At 39.4% G+C, this 19283-nt stretch overlaps 2 protein-coding genes across 3 annotated transcripts in view; one reads left to right on the plus strand and one right to left on the minus strand.

The window, feature by feature from the left end:
- The window catches only part of cntnap2b (contactin associated protein 2b), a 96792-nt gene extending 93980 nt beyond the window's left edge, over window positions 1-2812 (plus strand). The window contains exon 25 of the mRNA XM_008433525.2: window positions 1563-2812. Coding sequence (XP_008431747.1) covers window positions 1563-1762 — 200 coding nt within the window. The 3' untranslated portion in view covers window positions 1763-2812. The remainder of the gene's footprint in view (window positions 1-1562) is intronic.
- A 7918-nt stretch (window positions 2813-10730) lies between these two features.
- Window positions 10731-19283, minus strand: part of tgs1 (trimethylguanosine synthase 1) — a 105947-nt gene continuing 97394 nt past the window's right edge. For both annotated transcript variants that reach the window (XM_017310108.1, XM_008433524.2), the window contains one exon: window positions 10731-11165. In XM_017310108.1, the coding sequence (XP_017165597.1) occupies window positions 11052-11165 (114 nt within the window). In that variant the 3' untranslated portion in view covers window positions 10731-11051. The remainder of the gene's footprint in view (window positions 11166-19283) is intronic.

Below are 19283 nucleotides of genomic sequence, written 5' to 3' on the forward strand. Positions count from 1 at the left end.
GTTTCATTAAGTATTTAACAAACAAATGGCTTCTACCGCGATAATTATGTGAAATTAAATTAAGTGTCCAATATAAAAAAATTGTTTGGTGCTTTGAGCTCAGAGTCTGAGAGGCTTTTCCTTTATATCAAACAATTTTTTTTGCCTCTTATTTAGTGGAAATATTGATGTTGATGAGACTTTCTCTAAAATAATAACCTTTTTCAACCTTTATAGCTCCACTGTTGAAAATGAGGCTCTAACATTCACAAATGACATTGAAATAAAATCCAGTCCAACATCTGGTTTGAGGTGATTCCTCTGGAACCTGTTGGAGAAAAATATCCCAACTTCAGAAGATGAGCTTTAACCTAACAGAGCTCTGTGGTTCCTCCTGTCAGTATGAGAGTCAGAGTGAGGAGGCGCCATGTTAGGAAGAGAAGTGGAAGCTGCAGGATCYTCAGAACAAACAGGTCATGATGCTGGGCTACTGATTGTCCCTCTGTCTGGACACAGGATCAATATAACCAGTTTAAAAGATAAAATAAATTGTTATATGTCAGACATGGAAAACTGGGATGCTCTCCATTCCATGATGTTCAGAGTTTAGGTCTCATGGCATCTCAAGGTGTCAACATTGCAGCCAGTGGGCTGAAAATACAGCTTTATTCTGTAGCAATTCAAGAGCTACCAGCTTTTATTGCTTCGCAAAAAAATTCATCAGCTCAGAAACTACAAAGCACACAAAGACATGTGTATATATATTTTTTTGTCATAGTACCCCCAAGAATTTAAAACTACTTTCACCCCTGACAAACTGACTCCGGCCCCCCAGCAGAGAAGGGAAAAGTTATGTGGCCCTCACAGGAAAAAGTTTGGGGACCCCTGTTTTAGGGAGTACAGGACTTTTTTTTTATTGATTTGAGGTTATCTACCTACATACCAAATTTCAGATCTCTATGACCTACAGTTTGTCCTATCTCACGTTAGGGGGCACTGTAGAGCAGTTTGGCCACGCTCAGTTGCGATTCCACTGGAATCTGAAAACTTTAGTTGAGGGACAATTTTGGGTGAAGTTTGGCGAGTTTTTGAATATGTTAAAGCATCCAAAAAGTCCTGGAATTTGTCAGAAAAATAATAAGAAAACCTGAGATTAAAATAGGCCTTTGCAGCACTTTGCTGATCGGGCCTAATAAAATAAAATATAGACAACGCATTGTATCCAAGCAGTCCAGTACCAGACATTAATTTGGCATGAACTATGTAAGAACAAACCCTTTAAAACAGCAACAAGAGACACAAATCACTGGACACAGTGGATACAATAATTAGCGTTGTATCCACTAATTTGTTACCAACTTAGTATAACACAAATAAGGAAATTAATACACAAATAGTACCAGTAAAAATAAAAGATGTTCCACCTCAAGATTTGAGAATGTTCATTATATTAACAAAATCAACTTGCTGCACTAGGCCGTGTGTATTTCATTAATATCTTCACTCTCTGGGTCGATTTCTATACTTCGTCATCTTTCAGTTTTGACCTTCTAAGCATATCTTTTGTTTTGTTTCTTTCTCAGGTATTATCTCCCTGGTCATCTTGACAGTGCTGTGCATCCTGGTGTTCGTGATTCGCCACATGTTTCGTCACAAGGGCTCATACCACACTAATGAGGCCAAGGGAGCAGACTCAGCAAACTGTGCTGATGCAGCCATTATTGTCAATGACCCGGCCTTCACTGAAACTATTGATGAGAGCAAGAAGGAGTGGTTCATCTGAAGTCTGGAAATCCCTTGAAAATGTCACACATGGACATGGGTCGATTTTTTATTTTGTTTTTCCCAAGCTTTGGGAGTATTTGGGAAGTGACAAACTGTGGAACCTTAAGCATGTATGAGCATTTATTTTAAAAATAAACAACTTTGTGGACAGATATAGAGATAGTATTATGGCACAAAGCACACCACAAGTTATTTTACAATGGTTTCTCCTAAATGGACAATGCAACAAAGTAAAACCCTTCACAGGATTGTGCCATAAAATCATAGAATGAAATTGTCTTAGATCATATCAGTTTTGTTTTTTACCATTCTGAAATAAATTTTCTATTAAGTGTCAAGATTATTTTTATTAGCTTTATGTTAGACTTATTTATATATTTATGTATTTTTCTGTTTATATTTGATCTCCATAAAATGTGACACATTGTATCCATCTTTATGCCACAAAACATTCATAATTGTAGTAATTGTTTAAATTGTATCTGTTTTTACCATATTTTTAAAGATTTGTGGCCTGGGCTTTGATTGAACCCTGGATGTGTACGTTCTGGCTGGTCTGTAAGTACAGCTGATGAAACACAATAAGGCTGCATTTTACATGACAGACAGCATTGACTCTTCTAGCTGTTGGTTTTAAAATGCAAACTGAGGCCAGTTAGTTCAAACAGGTTCTTATATTTAGGTATTTTTGTAGTTTTCTTATGTTTCCACACTACATTTACTTCTTAAGACACATGAAAACCCCTGACTGGACTATGTTTTAAGTTGGTCAGATAATTTTTTGGGAATTATTTTAAAAGGACTCGTATAGTATCAGTCTCTTGAAACCAGATATTTAATAAGTTATTGCAAAGGAATGTTTATTAGTTACATGTTTAGCTTCACCTTAACTCTGGACATTTTATTGAAATGCATTTATATTTTTTTTTTGTTCTTGTGCAATAGTATGCTGTTTGACACTGACTTGCCCTATATTTTTTCTTTATGAGCCACTGTAGAACCACATAGTTTTCTTCATGTTACATGGATAAAAACGATCCAAAACACACTTGTAAATTTGGTTGACTGGTTTTCTTGTATGTTTAACTGTGTAGAAAAAACCCCTGAGAAGGCACTGAGGAAACTGCTGATTTAAGATGAAAATGGTCAAATTCAAAACGTTATTGTCTAGGCCTGTCGCGATAAACGATAAATCAATTAATCGGACGATAAATTAAACCTATCGACCTCATTTTAATTATCGGCTTTATCGTCTCTTCCAGCCTTTTTTCTGTTGATGACACTGAATGAAAAAAGGCTCAGCTCCGGTGCTCTCCACTGACCCTCCCTTCCTCATTTCCTTAGTCTAATGTCCAGCGCACATTACACGAGTTGTCGGCCCATTTTCAAACCCTGAGAGACCACACCTTAGCAGACAGAAATCCTAGGTATAACGGTTCGATCGTGCCGTGTGGTGTCCAGCCACATGGGCACAAAATAATGGCTACAAGTTCAGTAAACTAATTTTAAAATCAGGCATTAATCAATGCTTTACTACAGTGGTCCCCAAACTACGGCCCGCGGGCTGGATCCGGCCCGCCTCCACATTTGGTCCGCCCCCCTGAACAATACCAGAGAGCATTTAGATTTTTTTTTCATATACCGCATTTTCCGGACTATAAGCCGCTACTTTTTTCCTAAGCTTTGAACCTTGCGGCTTATAGCCCAGTGCGCCTTATATGTGAATTTTTCTTCAACCACCAGGGGGAAGTGAATCATTGAAAGTCAAAATTGGAAATCAAAGAAGAAAGCTCCCATTAAAACGGAATTAGGTTTTAATAGGGAATTAAAATTTGAGAATGTTGTTGATCAGTTAAATAGCATTGAGGGGAAAAAGAAGATTTTTCGTTTTTTAAATAATACTCTGATCATTATGAGAATTTGAGGTATAGATATTAGGATCCAATAGATGGCAGTAGAGCAACAATAATGGATGCAAGCTGCCATTGAAATCTAAAGAAGAAGAAGAAAAAAAAAGAAAGCCTATTTTCATTTACCACATTCTAGTAGCAGACACAAAGAAAACTACAGTAATCAGTTCAGTTAAATCTAAACTTGGCAACTTTTTTCTTTTTCAACCGTAATAAATGTGATATTTGATTGACCTGTTATGACTCCAATTTTGGGTGTCCGCCCCCCTCTGCTGCTGCTACATCGTTGTGGAAAACCTAGACGGCAGAGATATCTGCGGCTTATATTCTGGAAAATACGATATTTATTTCATAAATAGTGTTATTTCATGTATTTTTTCTGTGAAGAACCCAGAGAGGGTTATTAGATTGTGCTTTCTGGAAAACAATACATTTTTACATTCAGGTATTCCTGCAATCGTCACACTTTTTTTTGTTACAAACTGACTCCGGCCCCCCACTAGATAAGGGAAAAGTTATGTGGCCCTCACAGGAAAAAGTTTGGGGACCCCTGCATTACTAGAATCTACCTGTGATGCATGTGACTAGAGTCAGCGTAAAGTCCTGACTGAATGAACATCATTATCACCTATTTATGTCACTTTAACGAAGAACAGCTGAAAACTTACCGGGTTTATTAATTGCGGTAGCAATTTAGCTCCAACTCATCCCCTTGTCATTTCTATATTCTTTGCAAATGTTGAATAAACATTAATGTTGTTTCCACATATCATCTCCGATGTCTTCTGGACTTCATGTTGTGCGTGTCAGCTGTTTGGGATTCCCCTCTGTAATTTCCCCTCAGAAAGCACGGAGGAGAATCCGCGCTTTCTGATTGGCTTCCTGTCACATTCAACGGGCTGCGTTAAGCTCCCAGACGGGGAAAACCCCTGATTTAGATCGAAGCGGCCACGACGATCTACCTTAACACACCACACACTGCAGGATGATCGGTTAGATCCAAGATTATCATAGGGGGAAAATAGGGGCGAAACGGGCACATCCGACTACCTAATGCTACTGCATTAAGTAGTCGGATGTGCCCGTATTCTCTATTTAAATCTAGTGGTTACTGAAGCGCAATATATTATACAGACTTCATAATCTGCACTCTTTTGGTTGAATGCAGTATTTATTTCCACTTTGGCTTTATGTTGTTTAGTTTTTATTCAAGTACGTTTTTTGTTAATGGAGACTGAGAATCCATTTTATTTTTGTTTTTGGTTGTTTTATTTAGTTTATCAGTTCCAGTGTAACGTGTTCTTTTGAAAATAAGGTGCATCTATCCGGAAATCGCATGTATTATTAGTCATTTCCATTAAGGTCTTGAAACAATATCATCGTTTATCGCAATAATTTTTTAGACAATTAATCGTCCAGCAAAATTTGTTATCGTGACAGGCCTATTATTGTTCTTATAAGTAACATTGGACTCTAATATCTGATCAGATGCATACAGAATGTTCGTTTCCAGATTTTCCACAAAAATTCTTATATTTACAGACTTATTTTTCTTTATTCCATATCCACTTATCTAAATGTCTTTCTTCATACATCATGCTCTCTCTTCACTCCCTTATGTGTTTCTTTCTCTCTTTTTTTGTACTCTATGCTTGAAGTTGTACTGCATGTGGTGAATGGACTGATATAAAACTTTTGTTCTAACATTTTTTTTCACTTATTTCTGTTCTTTTTAGATTGTTATGAGAGATTGGTATTTTTGTGGTTTGGTTTAAGCACAATTGTGACAGGACACCGTCCCTTTCATTGAGAAACAGAGTGGTTCCACAGCCTTTGTTAAGTAGGTGCTGTTAGCAGTTGAAAATAAAGTGGGACACGGAAACATTTTATATGTCTTATGTATGAATGGGTGGGGGTTGTTGTTTCTGTCAAGCAGCCAGAGTTTGTTACTCAACTTGTTGAAAGTGGGAGTGGAATAAATGAGTTTCAAATTTCTCCTTTAGCTGTTCCGTCCACCCGGATTACATTGTCCAGAGTTTTGCCCTGTTGATGATGACTAGTGATGATGGCTTATTAAAGCCAAAAAAAAAAGATAACACTGTTTAAGAACAACAGGGAATATTTTACTGTTATAGGCCTGGTCCACTGCCATCAATCCTTAAAAGGATCCAAGATTAGTTAAAGTTGTTGGCCTAAAAATGTAATTTTCCTACTAACTAAAAAAAATGCTTTGTTTGCCAAAGCTGATCATTTCTTCAAAAATGTTATATTTCTTGTTATATTTTTATCCATGGAGTTCACCATTTGTTCAGTTGCTGGGCTGATGATGCAGGTGTGTCTACTGTTTAATTTACAGAGCAAACACAGGAAGGCTGACTTTATCCGAGTTGTTATCATATTGCGTTTGACTGGTGTAATTTTAGATAATGCCATACGTCACTATTGGGTATAACTTAAAAAGAAAACAGTGAGGTGAATCTGGATCGCTTCAAACATGAAAGAAAGAAGGGCACAGTGGGAGAGAGTTGGACACAACGTCCAAAGAACCTACATTTGTGCTCTTAACATTTCTCTCCAGAAGACTTTGATTCATTTGTACAAGCAAAACTGGCAAAAGCTCCAACAGCTGATCGTTACCTTTACAAGCTAAAAACAAATGCCATGCTGACAGTTTTTATCCACAAAGTGCCTAAAACCCACTGCTGCTGACTAGAGAGCAAAAAATGCTGGGAGAAACATCAGACAGACTTCACCGGAAGCTCTTTTAAATGCCAAGAGCTCTGCGGCAGTAGTACCGCAGGTGTTTACTTCCAAACCGAAGTCCTGATCCTGACCAAAGACAGCTGTTACCAGATCCGACACAGTTACAAAACACCTTACCAGATCATACACTCCGACCACAGGTATGTGTCATTCATTGTTTCATTTATGAAGCTGAAGGTAGCAGCAGTAAAATACCTGCATCCTCATTATTACTTTGTGATTTCTACATTCCCATTGCTTTCAACGTGTTCCGGTTTAAACTGAAAAGGCTTAAAGATGTTACTCATTGCCGTTTTGGCTGGATGGAGCCAACGCAGTCAACCTTTAGATGTCATTTACCCAGAATGCATTGCAGTGTGGCGATGGCGATGTTCATGTGACAATATTTTATTAAAATTTATAAAAACTAAATAGCCTACAGTGTTATTACGTCTAAAATAAATATTTTTCAAATAAAGTCTAATGTTACAACCAATCCTGGATTCCTTTAAGGGACAACACAAAGTGGCCCCAGGCAGTAGATTTCCACTGCTTTTGGCTCCTACAGAAGTTACCCCACAAAGACAGCATTCCCATGTGATGTAATTTCTTTACCCTTACATGTGTGTGTCCATGTGAGCATGCAAGCAGCTAAAAGAGATAGAGGAAAAAGACAGAATCATTTATTTGTATCTAACAAGGTGCTAGTGCAGGTGCTGAAACGCTTCAGAAGACTGGCTTGGTGGTTCAAGACTGTCAGTTTGGGATGTACAGATTCCAAACTTAATCATGTTCTGTCTTTGCGTAGACAAATGTTTATGCATCTGGATTCACCAACCCAGATGTTCGATATCTCTTTCCATGTTAAACATGAGGAGGGATATATGGTATATGCAAGCTTAGGTGTGATGAAGTGTTTTGAGTGTGGAGATGTGGGACACAAGCAGATTGGACCCTTATTTAGCCATAAGCAACTCTGAACAGGTGGATTTTAAGTCGCGATTTAAAGGGACTCGGTGTTTCAGCTGTGCTACAGTTTTCTGGGAGTTTGTTACAAATTTGTGGTGCATAGAAGCTGAATGCTGCTTCTCATTTGGTTCTGGTTCTGGGGATGCAGAGCAGACCAGAAGCAGAAGACCTGAGGGGTCTAGACCAGTGTTTCTCTCTGGTTCTCACTGCCCCCCTGCTCTGCATGTTTTAGATGTGCCTCTTTTCCAGAACAGCTGATTCAAATGATTGCATGACCATCAAGTCCTGCAGAAACCTGTTAATCACCCAGAGATACAATTTAGGTGTGTGACAGAAGGGAAATACCTAAAACATGCAGGATAGGGGGGCGGTGAAGACCAGGGTCGAGAAACACTAGTCTAGACGATTGGTACAACAACAACAGATCTTTAATGTATTGTGGTGCTAATCCGTTTAGTGATTTATAAACTAACAATAGTATTTTAAAGTCTATTCTCTGAGCTACAGGCAGCCGATGTAGGGACTTTATAACTGGTGTTATGTGCTCCATCCTCCTGGTTTTAGTGAGACGCTAGCAGCAGAGTTCTGGATGAGCAGCTGTTTGATTGATTTATTGGACAAACCTGTGAAGACGCTGTTGCAGTAATCAATGCGGCTAAAGATGGACGAGTTTCTGTAGATCGCGCTGAGACATTAGTCCTCTAATCCTGGAAATGTTCTTCAGGTGATAGAACGCCAACTTTGTGATTGTCATAATGTGGCTCTGAAGATTCAGGTCAGTTCATCACTACTCCCAGGTTTTGGGCCTGATCGCTGGTTTTATGTTGCAATAACTGAAGCTGTGCATTGACTGTAGATCGCTCCTCTTTAGGCCCAAAGATAATAACTTCAGTTTTGTTTTTGTTCAGCTAGAGAACGTTTTGGCACATCCACACATTTATCTGTTCATTTATTCAGTGATTGGATGGGTTCAGAGTCACCTGGTGATATCGTGATGTAGAGCTGTGTACAATATGTATTTCCTGTTATAACCTGAACTAGTGGGAGCATTTAAATATTGAATAGGAGGGGGCCTAGGATTGAACCTTGGGGTACCCCACATGTGACCTTGTGTGACACCTGATGAGAGCGATGAGTTTACCATTTGGATCAGATCATTAGCAATGACAGGCAGGACTTTATTAAAGAAATGTGTGGGTAGGACATCCAGGCATCCATGACTGAAAGAACGAGATCACGGATACAAGCGGCCGAAATGGGTTTTCTCCGTAGGGTGGCTGGGCTCTCCCTTAGAGATAGAGTGAGAAGCTCGGTCATCCGGGAGGGACTCGGAGTAGAGCTGCTGCTCCTTCACGTCGAGAGGAGCCAGTTGAGGTGGCTCGGGCATCTGGTAAGGATGCCTCCTGGACGCCTCCCTGGGGAGGTGTTCCGGGCACGTCCCACCGGGAGGAGGCCCCGGGGAAGACCCAGGACACGCTGGAGGGACTGTTTCTCGGCTGGCCTGGGAACGCCTTGGGATTCCCCTGGAGGAGCTGGAAGAAGTGGCTGGGGAGAGGGAAGTCTGGGCCTCCCTTCTTAGGCTGCTATTCTTGTGACCCGATAAGCGGAAGAAAATGGATGGATGGATTTTAACAATCCACTTTGTTAAAATATATATGTAAATTTTAAACATACATTTTAAAAATATATTACAAATATATACAAACAATACTTTTCGGAATTGTGATTTTCTACAATTTAACTACTATTAAAATACACTATGTACAAAATTTGTTGTTCCAAAATAACATTCTGCATAACATAGTGATGGCTTCTTATACATCTGAAAATGTATTGGGTAAAAACAGCTTCTGTGTTTTAGTAAAAAACTGAAAACAGATCACAGTTGGAGAGATGTGAAACAGAAGATACCTACTACTTTTAGTGTTAAGGATAAGTATTGTTTTTGTTGTACAACCTCTCACTAAACTGTTAATGTTCAATGTTTTGAGACATGAACACATTTAATTCTTTGTTAAACAACATTACATTAAGTTCCACTATAAAGATTAACTTTTTTTTATTTGCCATTTTAACAAAATAGTAAAAGATTAAGGCACCTAAAAAGGCATACTTTATTCGCCTAAAGTATACACTGAGATGAAATTTAAATCATACTGAAATTTCAGTATATTCACTTAAAGTATACTTTTATGTGGTATATTTATTTCTTAAAAGTGTATTGTGGTACAATTATATTTATTATATTGTACTTAATACTTAATATACTTAAAATGTACTTAAGCAAATGTAAGTATGTTTGAAATATACAATTTGTTTTTCTTCACTAGGGTAGCTACCACTTCAATGATCGCGTTCACACTAAAACACTCCTCGTGGCTCTGATTGGCTGTTTTGATTTGGGAGCAGAGTGTTTTTCTAAATGCTATTAGGGGCACAAGGAAGAGGCAAGATTACCTCTCTTCCACTTTCAGAGGATATGGTGAAATTAACAAATATGAAAATAAAGTTACTTACTCTAGTACAGAAAATTGTTGGTTTTGAAATGCTTGATGAAAAAAAGTTTTTAAAATAGCACATGAAAATATCCAGAGACAGTTAGCAAATAAAAGAAAAGGTTTAAACTTCCAAAATAACTGATTATAGTACACTGAGTAATCTCGTTTCTATTGTCTCTACCTGTTTTCCCTCTCTTTTTCACTTGTATGCATAATATTAGGGTGTGGTCATAAATATATAAAGCATAATACATATTGGAGTTTCTTCAGTTATGAAAGCCTTGCATTTCCAGTTCTGTCCTGGAATCAGCAGAACACAGTTGAATCAGGATCATTGACTTGTGGAATACAGCTGTATACATTATGTGATAAACTACATGATGCTCTCTCTGTACGTTATAAACTGGGCTACTTACATGCATGTTTGTCAGCTAAGAAGCAAGCAGTCACCCTTCTGTCCCCAAACTTGATAATCCTTTTCTATTCTTAAAATGAAATGCTCGGAGACAAAAATGCTGAGGTGTCTTGACTCAGTGCACAATTCAACTTAATTCAGTTCAAACTACCTTATTGATCTCAAAGGGAAATTAAATGTAAATTATTGTAGATACTGAAATATGTGTTCAAAAGAAGCCTGAAGAATACATGCTATTGTTGGATAACAGTCTCATGAAGAGAATGGTCAGGGTTGTCCATAACTTTGATTTTATGAAGAATCCTTCTTTGCATCAACATCTTCAGAACAGAACCAGCCTTCTTTAGTAGGTTGCTGAGCCTAATAAACAATCCAAACCACCCTCAGGGTTTGAGATCTGATTATAACAATTAATGTCTTCACACTGCATCACCTTGTTAAGTGTACAGATAAGTTTAATTAAACTGTTGGAATGTTTAAAGTCTTGCATTTACAACCTATAAAAGACATACTTCATGTTTTTTTAATACAAATTTGTCCTAAACATTTTCTACACTATTACATGCAATTCAAAAAATAATTTTACAAAAAGTAACTTAATATAAAACCTTTAATTTTATCCTTATTTTTTGCTTAGAAGTACAAAAAATAAGGATAAAATGCACATAAAAAAGAAGCTTTCACTTGACTTTTAGGATTTCTGCAGAGAAAATTTAAAACAAGACGTAAAACCTAAATCCTAAGCGGCAAATGCTAGGCATCAGGGTTTATCAGGTGGCCAAAATAAGCAGTTACAGTCTTAAGCTTGCTGTTAAGGAAGTTCTGCTCCACTTCGACTTTCCCTCCTGGACCTGCCAAAGAGGCGACCTGTGATCAAGGAGACATGGATGTAAATATTAGAAATCTTTTAGCGCATTCAAGCTGTTGCTACATGTAGGTAAAGTATGGAGTGAAAATAGTCTTAAAAATATCTGTGCGTGCATAAAAAGATTTGTGCGTGTGTAGTACTGGATTTGTAAACCTTAAAAATAAAATAAATCTTCTCCTACGCCTATTAATGTTGAAAAAGTACAAACAAGTCACCTGGTACACACACACAAAACTGCATTTACACACACATCCAGTTACGAGTGCACAAGTATTTTTGACACTCATTTGACACTTCGGGGAAGCTCCCAGAATTGTGTGCAGATGATCCGTTTACATGCTATTAAAAGCTGGGCAATCTGAGTTTTGCTGTGAGTCTAGTGTTTTTCTCAGCACTCCCTTGTAATATTCTAAAATTATTTTTAGACATATTGTGCATTTTTGAGCGGTACAGGAGACTAAGTGGTCTGAAAAAGGATCACTGGGTGGCGGAATGGTTCGCTGGCCGGAAAAAAAGCCAGGCAAACCCAGGAGCAAGACGGAGCGTCCCGGTGGTCTGTCCTCTGAAGTAAGTAGGAGCTAAACTGGCACGCTTTGCTCTCCGATTATAATGAGACATGGAGTAATTATTAGAGGTGTGCCAATCGATTGGCCAGCGATCATAATCGGCCGATTTCCGTGAAAAAGTGTATGATCGGTGATCGCCGATCACGGTCTCTTGTTGCCGATCACACAAACCGATCACTTGCATCTCATTTCGGAGCCTGCCTGTGCAGCTGGTCTCCTCTTTCCTTCACACTGCGCAAATGCGCAGCAACAAATCCTAAGCGATGTCATGTGGAACTATATCACACTGAGTGAATGGGGAAGTTTGCGTCAGTGTTGTAGTACTCGAGATCGGTCTTGGTCTCGAGACCATTTTTTGATGGTCTTGGTCTCGTCTCGAACTTGACCGCATTTGGTCTCGATCTCGGGCGCTGAGGACTCGGCATTTTATTTCAAGACCGGTCGAGACCGCAACTGTGAAAATATCACTAAACATGCAGCATACTATCCAGTTTATTTGTTAACATCTTTGTTTTCACTGGATGCAAAAGTGTTTGTTTCTCCCCTCCCTTCTCCCCCCCACCCCCTCACCTTTCACTCGCACGCGGCGCTCCAAGACATGCACAGTGGTTTTCTCTCAGCGGCAGAAGGTGTCTGTCTAATAGTCAGAAATAGAATAGCGCTGCATAAATCATAAGAAATCCGATGGCCACAGCTAACTCGGCAGTGCTTCGCTTTCACAGACGGAGGGGACTACGCCTTTTTTCGTCACTTAGAAAAGTAGCTCAAAGAAAGGTAAGCTCCATTGACGTGATGTTAGCAAAGCTAGCTGTATAGAGACACATAAGCATTGTGATGAAAAAAAGTTGTCATTCACTGCTCTGAATTATTGTGCGGAGGTGTTGACTGACTTGTCGCACATATGAGACAACGCTGTGTCCAAAAGTCTGCAATGTAGTGATGCGATATTCAGGAGCAGTATGATTCTTCTGCACGGGTCTTTACATATTAGATAGGACTGGAGTGTCACTGAGAGTCGTTGTTCTATCAGATTACCATACGCTGTCAGAATAGCATACATCAGAGGTTTCCAAACTGTGGGGTGCACCCTCTAGGGCAGTGGTCCCCAAACTACGGCCCGCGGGCCGGATCCGGCCCGCCTCCACATTTGGTCCGCCCCCCTGTACAATACCAGAGAGCATTTAGATTTTTTTTCATATACCGCATTTTCCGGACTATAAGCCGCTACTTTTTTCCTAAGCTTTGAACCTTGCGGCTTATAGCCCAGTGTGGCTTATATGAGAATTTTTCTTCAACCACCAGGGGGCTCTTTAGCAGGAAGTGAATCACTGAAAGTCAAAATTGGAAATCAAAGAAGAAAGCTCCCATTAAAAAGGAATTAGGTTTTAATAGGGAATTAAAATTTGAGAATGTTGTTGATCAGTTAAATAGCATTGAGGGGAAAAAGAAGATTTTTCATTTTTTAAATAATACTCTGATCATTATGAGAATTTGAGGTATAGAAATTAGGATCCAATAGATGGCAGTAGAGCAACAATAAGCTGCCATTGAAATCTAAAGAAGAAGAAGAAAAAAAAAGAAAGCGCCCATTTTCATTTACCACATTCTAGTAGCAGACACAAAGGATACTACCGTAATCAGTTCAGTTAAATCTAAACTTGGCAACTTTTTCTTTTTCAACCGTAATAAATGTGATATGTTATGACTCCAATTTTGGGTGTCCGCCCCCCTCTGCTGCTGCTACATCGTTGTGGAAAACCTAGACGGCAGAGATATCGGCGGCTTATAATCTGGAAAATACGGTATTTATTTCATAAATAGTGTTATTTCCTGTATTTTTTCTGTGAAGAACCCAGAGAGGGTTATTTGATTGTGCTTTCTGGAAAACAATACATTTTTACATTTAGGCATTCCTGCAATCGTCACACTTTTTCTGTTACAAACTGACTCCGGCCCCCCACTAGATAAGGGAAAAGTTATGTGACCCTCACAGGAAAAAGTTTGGGGACCCTGCCCTAGGGTAAGCGCCGTGCCATTGCAGGGGGTCGCGGAAGCCGTTTGGATGAAAAAGAAAAACAAAAAAACTTTGTATGCGCTGGGTTTTTACCTTAGGATGGCCAACTCTTGTCCATTTGATACAGTAGGGGCTTCCACACTTCCCATATCAGTGTCCTCTGCAGCAGTTAAAACCGTTTAATTCGTTGTTAATAGAGGTGTGCCGATTGATGGGCCACCAATCAAAATCGGCCGATTTCCGTGAAAAAGTGTATGATCGGTGATCACCGATCACGGTCTCTTGTTGCCGATCACACAAACTGATCACCTGCATCTCATTTCGCAGGATGCCTGTGCAGCTGGTCTCCTCGTTCCTTAACACTGCGCAAGCGCGCAGCAACAAATCCTAAGCGATGTGGTGTGGAACTATAACGCTCTGAGTTTGCGTATTGCAGCAGAAAATTGAAGCATGTGGAGTGAAGCACGTCAAAATGCATCAACACGACAAATCTAATATGGCATAAAAACAATGCCATACTTGACGGAGTTTGGCTACATCGAGGCTTACTACAGTAAAAAAGACATATGGAGGATCAGATAGCAGGTAAAGCAGCGCACAGCTGCAAACACTCACTCGGATTAGCATGACGGTCAGAAAGCTAAACAAATAACCTGGAAAATTATTTAAGTCTTCGAGCTGCGATGTAAGACGTTGGTTCTGCTCTCACTGTTGAACCGCTGCTACGCGCTACAGACGGAGCGCCGCTTCTGCTCTACCTGGTAGTGACTCTCACACCGAACCTCTGCTTAAAGCTGCAGCATCTAACATAAAAAAAATAAATTTTACATACTATTAAAACTTTCGCTGTCCTAACATGAGACAGATAATCTCTGAAAAAATAATCAATATCCTCCTTGTTCTGCATAATTACTCCGCTCAGTAAGAAAGTCACTCAGAACTAGCAGTAATCAGCTAGCCGCCATGCTATCAAGAAGTTTTCATTCAGTAACTCAGGATTGTTTATTGTAATGGATCCTGTATTTGCCTTTGAATGTTAAGTTTTATACTTGATTATTTTGGCAATGTTGAGAGGTTTTATTTTGACTCTTTGCATTATTTAGCCGCTTCAGAGCCTCCATATGTTTTCAGTCTGTTAAAGATAGTATTACAGATAGCAGTACAATTTGCGCAATGCCTGTTTTCTTGGAAAAAGTTATTAAAAACAAGTTTTTGTCTAAATTAAGGTGAATTTATGGTTCCTTTTTCCATATAATGTAACCGGTGATGCTTATGATTAAAAATAATAATAATGTGATCGGTATCGGTGATCGGCCCTCATGGTTGATCGGAAACGGTATCGGCAGGAAAACACCTGATCGGCACATCTCTAGTTGTTAACATGTGGTAATCTGTTTTTCCGAGCCGCCTGTAAACGCAACATGAGCGCTATGACGCTGGGTTTACACCTGTGCGGCAGGAAGGAAACTTGCTGCTGCTACGTGGAGCTGCACAGGTGTGTTAGAATCATGTCAGCAAACCAGCAAAACACAAAGAACTTTTCAAAGTTTTCCCCCCAAACTAACAGACTGTTTAGTAAAGCTGTTTGATGCAGGTAAAGTTAGCTAAAAGATGACTAGCTAGCTAATATCAATACATCACCTTAAGCTTGTTAACAAGTAGCTTATAGGCTAAGTTGTTGTCTATGTTCAGCTACATAGATTCATTTTGCCCCCCAAAAAGTCGACTCCCCCCCTCAAAAACACATCATTCAACCACACAGCTATTTGTGGGGGGCAGAAAATGTTTGGAAACCACTGGGGGGGAGGTGGGCGCAGGACAAAAGGTTTGGGAACCACTGGCATACATGTATCTACTTGGTCAGTGTTCATAGTTGAGCGTTATTTACCGTCAGGGCATTGCCTCAATTGCTATGTTTAATGGTGCAGACAGTGGTGGTTTCTGACATGAGCAACATGGGTAAACACCCAGGGCGTTACCTTTTTAGGGATGGCACAAGACCACCGCAAATCGTAGCACAGAGATGGAAGCAAAGGAGAACAAAGAGTTTGTTAAAATAATATTAGTTAAATTTATTAAGTATTTAATATCTATGTGCTTTTATGGGAATATGGATCTTTCAGATATATTTGAAAAGTAATTTTGATCATATTTCGGCGCTGGTCTTGGTCTTGACTCGGTCTCGGACCCTAAAAGTCTTGGTCTTGTCTCGGTCTCAATACACTTTGGGCTTGGTCTTGGGTTAGGTGGTCTTGACCACAACACTGGTTTGCATGTTGCAGTGGAAAATTGAAGCACGTGGGGTGAAGCACGTCAAAATGCATCAACACGACGAATCTAATATGGCATAAAAACAATGTCATACTTGACGGAGTTTGNGGAAAATTGAAGCACGTGGGGTGAAGCACGTCAAAATGCATCAACACGACGAATCTAATATGGCATAAAAACAATGTCATACTTGACGGAGTTTGGCTACATCGAGGCKCACTGCAKTAAAAAAGACATAYGGAGGAYCASATAGCAGGTAAAGCAGCGCACAGCTACAAACACTCACCCGGATTAGCATGACGGTCAGAAAGCTAAACAAATAACCCGCAAAATTATTTAAGTCTTCGAGCTGCGATGTAAGACGCTGGTTCTGCTCTCGCTGTTGAACCGCCGCTACGCGCTACAGGTAGTAATATTTCACAGACAGAGCGCCGCTTCTGCTCCACCTGGTAGTGACTCTCACACCGAGCCTGTTTAAAGCTGCAGCGTGTAACTTAAAAAAATAAATTTTACATATGTATTAAAACTTTCACTGCCCTAACATGAATCTCTGAAAAAATAATGCAAATTCCTAAGTCATGTTGCTGACTGATATTTATATAGTTTGTGAGATATTCTGATTTGCCTTTTACTTTATTCACTAAGTGAAATAAATTGCCTTTCGATTCTAATGTATTGAATTTCTATGTGTATAAATAACATTTTATATTCATTTCTACACAGGACGAAACGGCTGACTGATGGATCGGGTCTGGTGTTATTTCACTTTCTGGAGGATCAGGCTCTTTCAGATCTCATCTATCCTCTGATCCAATGGAGCTGCTGCAGGAACACACTGATCCTCTAAAGGGGTCCTCAGATCAAGGCATCGATGTCTGTTGTTCTGCAACATTTAGATACATCCTGGTCCAACACACCTGAATTAAATGGCTGCTTAGGCCAGTCAAGTTCTCCAGAGTCCTGCTAATGACCTCTGACCTCATGATTTGACTCGGGTGTGTTAAAGAGACATCTAAAGGTTGGAGGACAACAACCCTTATGAACTGAAGTTAAAGCCCTGCTGTACAATTTTCACTCAATTGTAATCACATTTACTTGCATACAGTCGAAGCTTTACCTGTGTTGAGGTAGATGAGGAGTTTGCATAGTGTCTTTAATACCTTTTTAGTTTCCATTTGTTGAAAGTAAATTACAAACATTTACCAATAGTTTGACAACTGGCTTTATGACAGAAAAAAAGTTTGATGTCACAAATACAGTATATAATTTTAATAGAGGCATCATTCAATTTATAATGTAGAAAGAAGAAGATGACAAAAGTATGTCCTGAATTAACTTTAATGTTCATTTCACTACACAAAAGACAGATTAAATATTTAAGAACGCAACAAATCTGTTGAATCTTTAACAAAATACGTTCAGATTAACATGGGTGGTTTCAAAGCTACCTAAAGTTAACAATGAAATGTCTTAAAACTTACATGGGTGGTCAAATATTTACTATAATCAATTAACAAAAGAAAACACCATAAAGCTGTATATTCAAAGACGACCAAGGTCTGTCTGTACAGATTGAGGAGACACCATAACATCTACCAACAGAGCTGGTTGACTACTGTAGTTTGAAATAGGGCTGTATAAATAAATCAATTCGGCGATATATATCGATATTTTCCGCCCTAGGAAAGTATCGATTTTTCATCCGTTAAACCATAGGGGTCCATAGCCTTAGAGTTCTTTTTAACGTCTAGTTTGTTACGGCGTAGCAGCAAGACTCCGCCTCCCTCAGTCTCACTTTCAACATGAGCTTAAAGTGCACATTATAAACTACACACCAGCTTTTAAATTGTGTTAATTGGCCAAGTATAACCATAGTTAGGCTATGCTAAAATTAGTAAACCATATTTTTCTGAATGTCAGAGAAATGTCAAAAGCGCTGCCATTCCCCGGCTTTTCCGATTATGTGAGAGGGAATGAGCTTCCAAACGCACAAAACGAAACGAAACATTAGATTCCTGTGTTTTTGGAAATGTAAAATCTTCAATAAATAACGACGGGCTGTATTTTGCTGCTGAGAAACGAAGTAAAGTTGCGCAAGTAACCGTGAAAGAGAAGCGGAACGGAGAAGCGGAAAGGAGTAGCGGCGCGAACGGAGAAGCTGCAAAAGCAGTGAGATCGCGAAATKAATGMAAATTTCGACTGGTAGCATTCACTTCGTAATTAGTTTTTAGCTTAGCGGTTTCTGTTCTGTATATAAAGGATTACCTGAAGAATGAACATGGGTTAATAACATCCGAAGCGGGGGCGCAGCGGCGCTGTGTTTTGAGCAGGAAAAACCCGCAGCCGGAACCCGCGGCGCAGTGAGGATTTCCATGATAACAATGGCTGATCGATCATTCTTATTAGCAACAGACAAAGAAGATCAGAGAGTGAGAGAACGATGAGATCCTGGGAGTCTGAGAGGCAGCTACTCAGAGATCCAAGCAGGGGAATAGCGGCGCTGCGTAGCTGCAGGGAGTCGCTCACTACGGGGTGAGACGGAGCCACTACTTTAGTAGTTAGAAGAAAGCAGCTTACAGCCACGGCTAACTCCGGGAGCAAAGGTAGAAAAGCCTTCCTCATAGTCCAAAAGACTGCATTTGTGGCTGCATTTTTACTCCAAAATGCAGCCACAGTGTCCAAAAGAAAAAACATAAGTGCAATCATTTGCATATTGAGTCTACAGAGGCTGATAATCTCCCCACTCTGCTCCTGGATTACTGTTTAAACTTTAGAGTTTTATTTCAAATCCACATGAATTAACTGACAGAAACTAATTCTCTCACTGCATCTTTGATTCATTTTGTCCAGCTGCAGACTGTTGACTGTCCAATCAGAGTCACCAATCAGTTGGTGCTTTTAATCAGTTTTCAGTTAACTAAATTCAAGTCTATGGAGCACAAAATGTCACTAAAATCCCTCTGTCCTTCTAAAATCTTTCAGAAAATCATAAAAATGCACTGAATCGTATCGCTCAACAAATATCGTGATACATATTGTATTGTGACCAGAATATTGTATATCGTATCGTGAAATTATTGTATCGCTACACCCCTAGTTTGAAAGGCATCTTGGTTCAGTTGATGGCTCAGTTTGAAGCTTCAGGTTTTGGTGTTGAACCTCCCAGAATCTCAGCTGCTGCAGATTGTCTGAAGATGCAGAGAAAAGTACAGTTAGAAAAAAATTATGTTGATTTTCCTGAACAGCTGATGCACCGACAGACCTGA

Source organism: Poecilia reticulata, linkage group LG17 (assembly GCF_000633615.1).
Source record: "Poecilia reticulata strain Guanapo linkage group LG17, Guppy_female_1.0+MT, whole genome shotgun sequence".
Classification (NCBI taxonomy): Eukaryota; Metazoa; Chordata; class Actinopteri; order Cyprinodontiformes; family Poeciliidae; genus Poecilia; species Poecilia reticulata.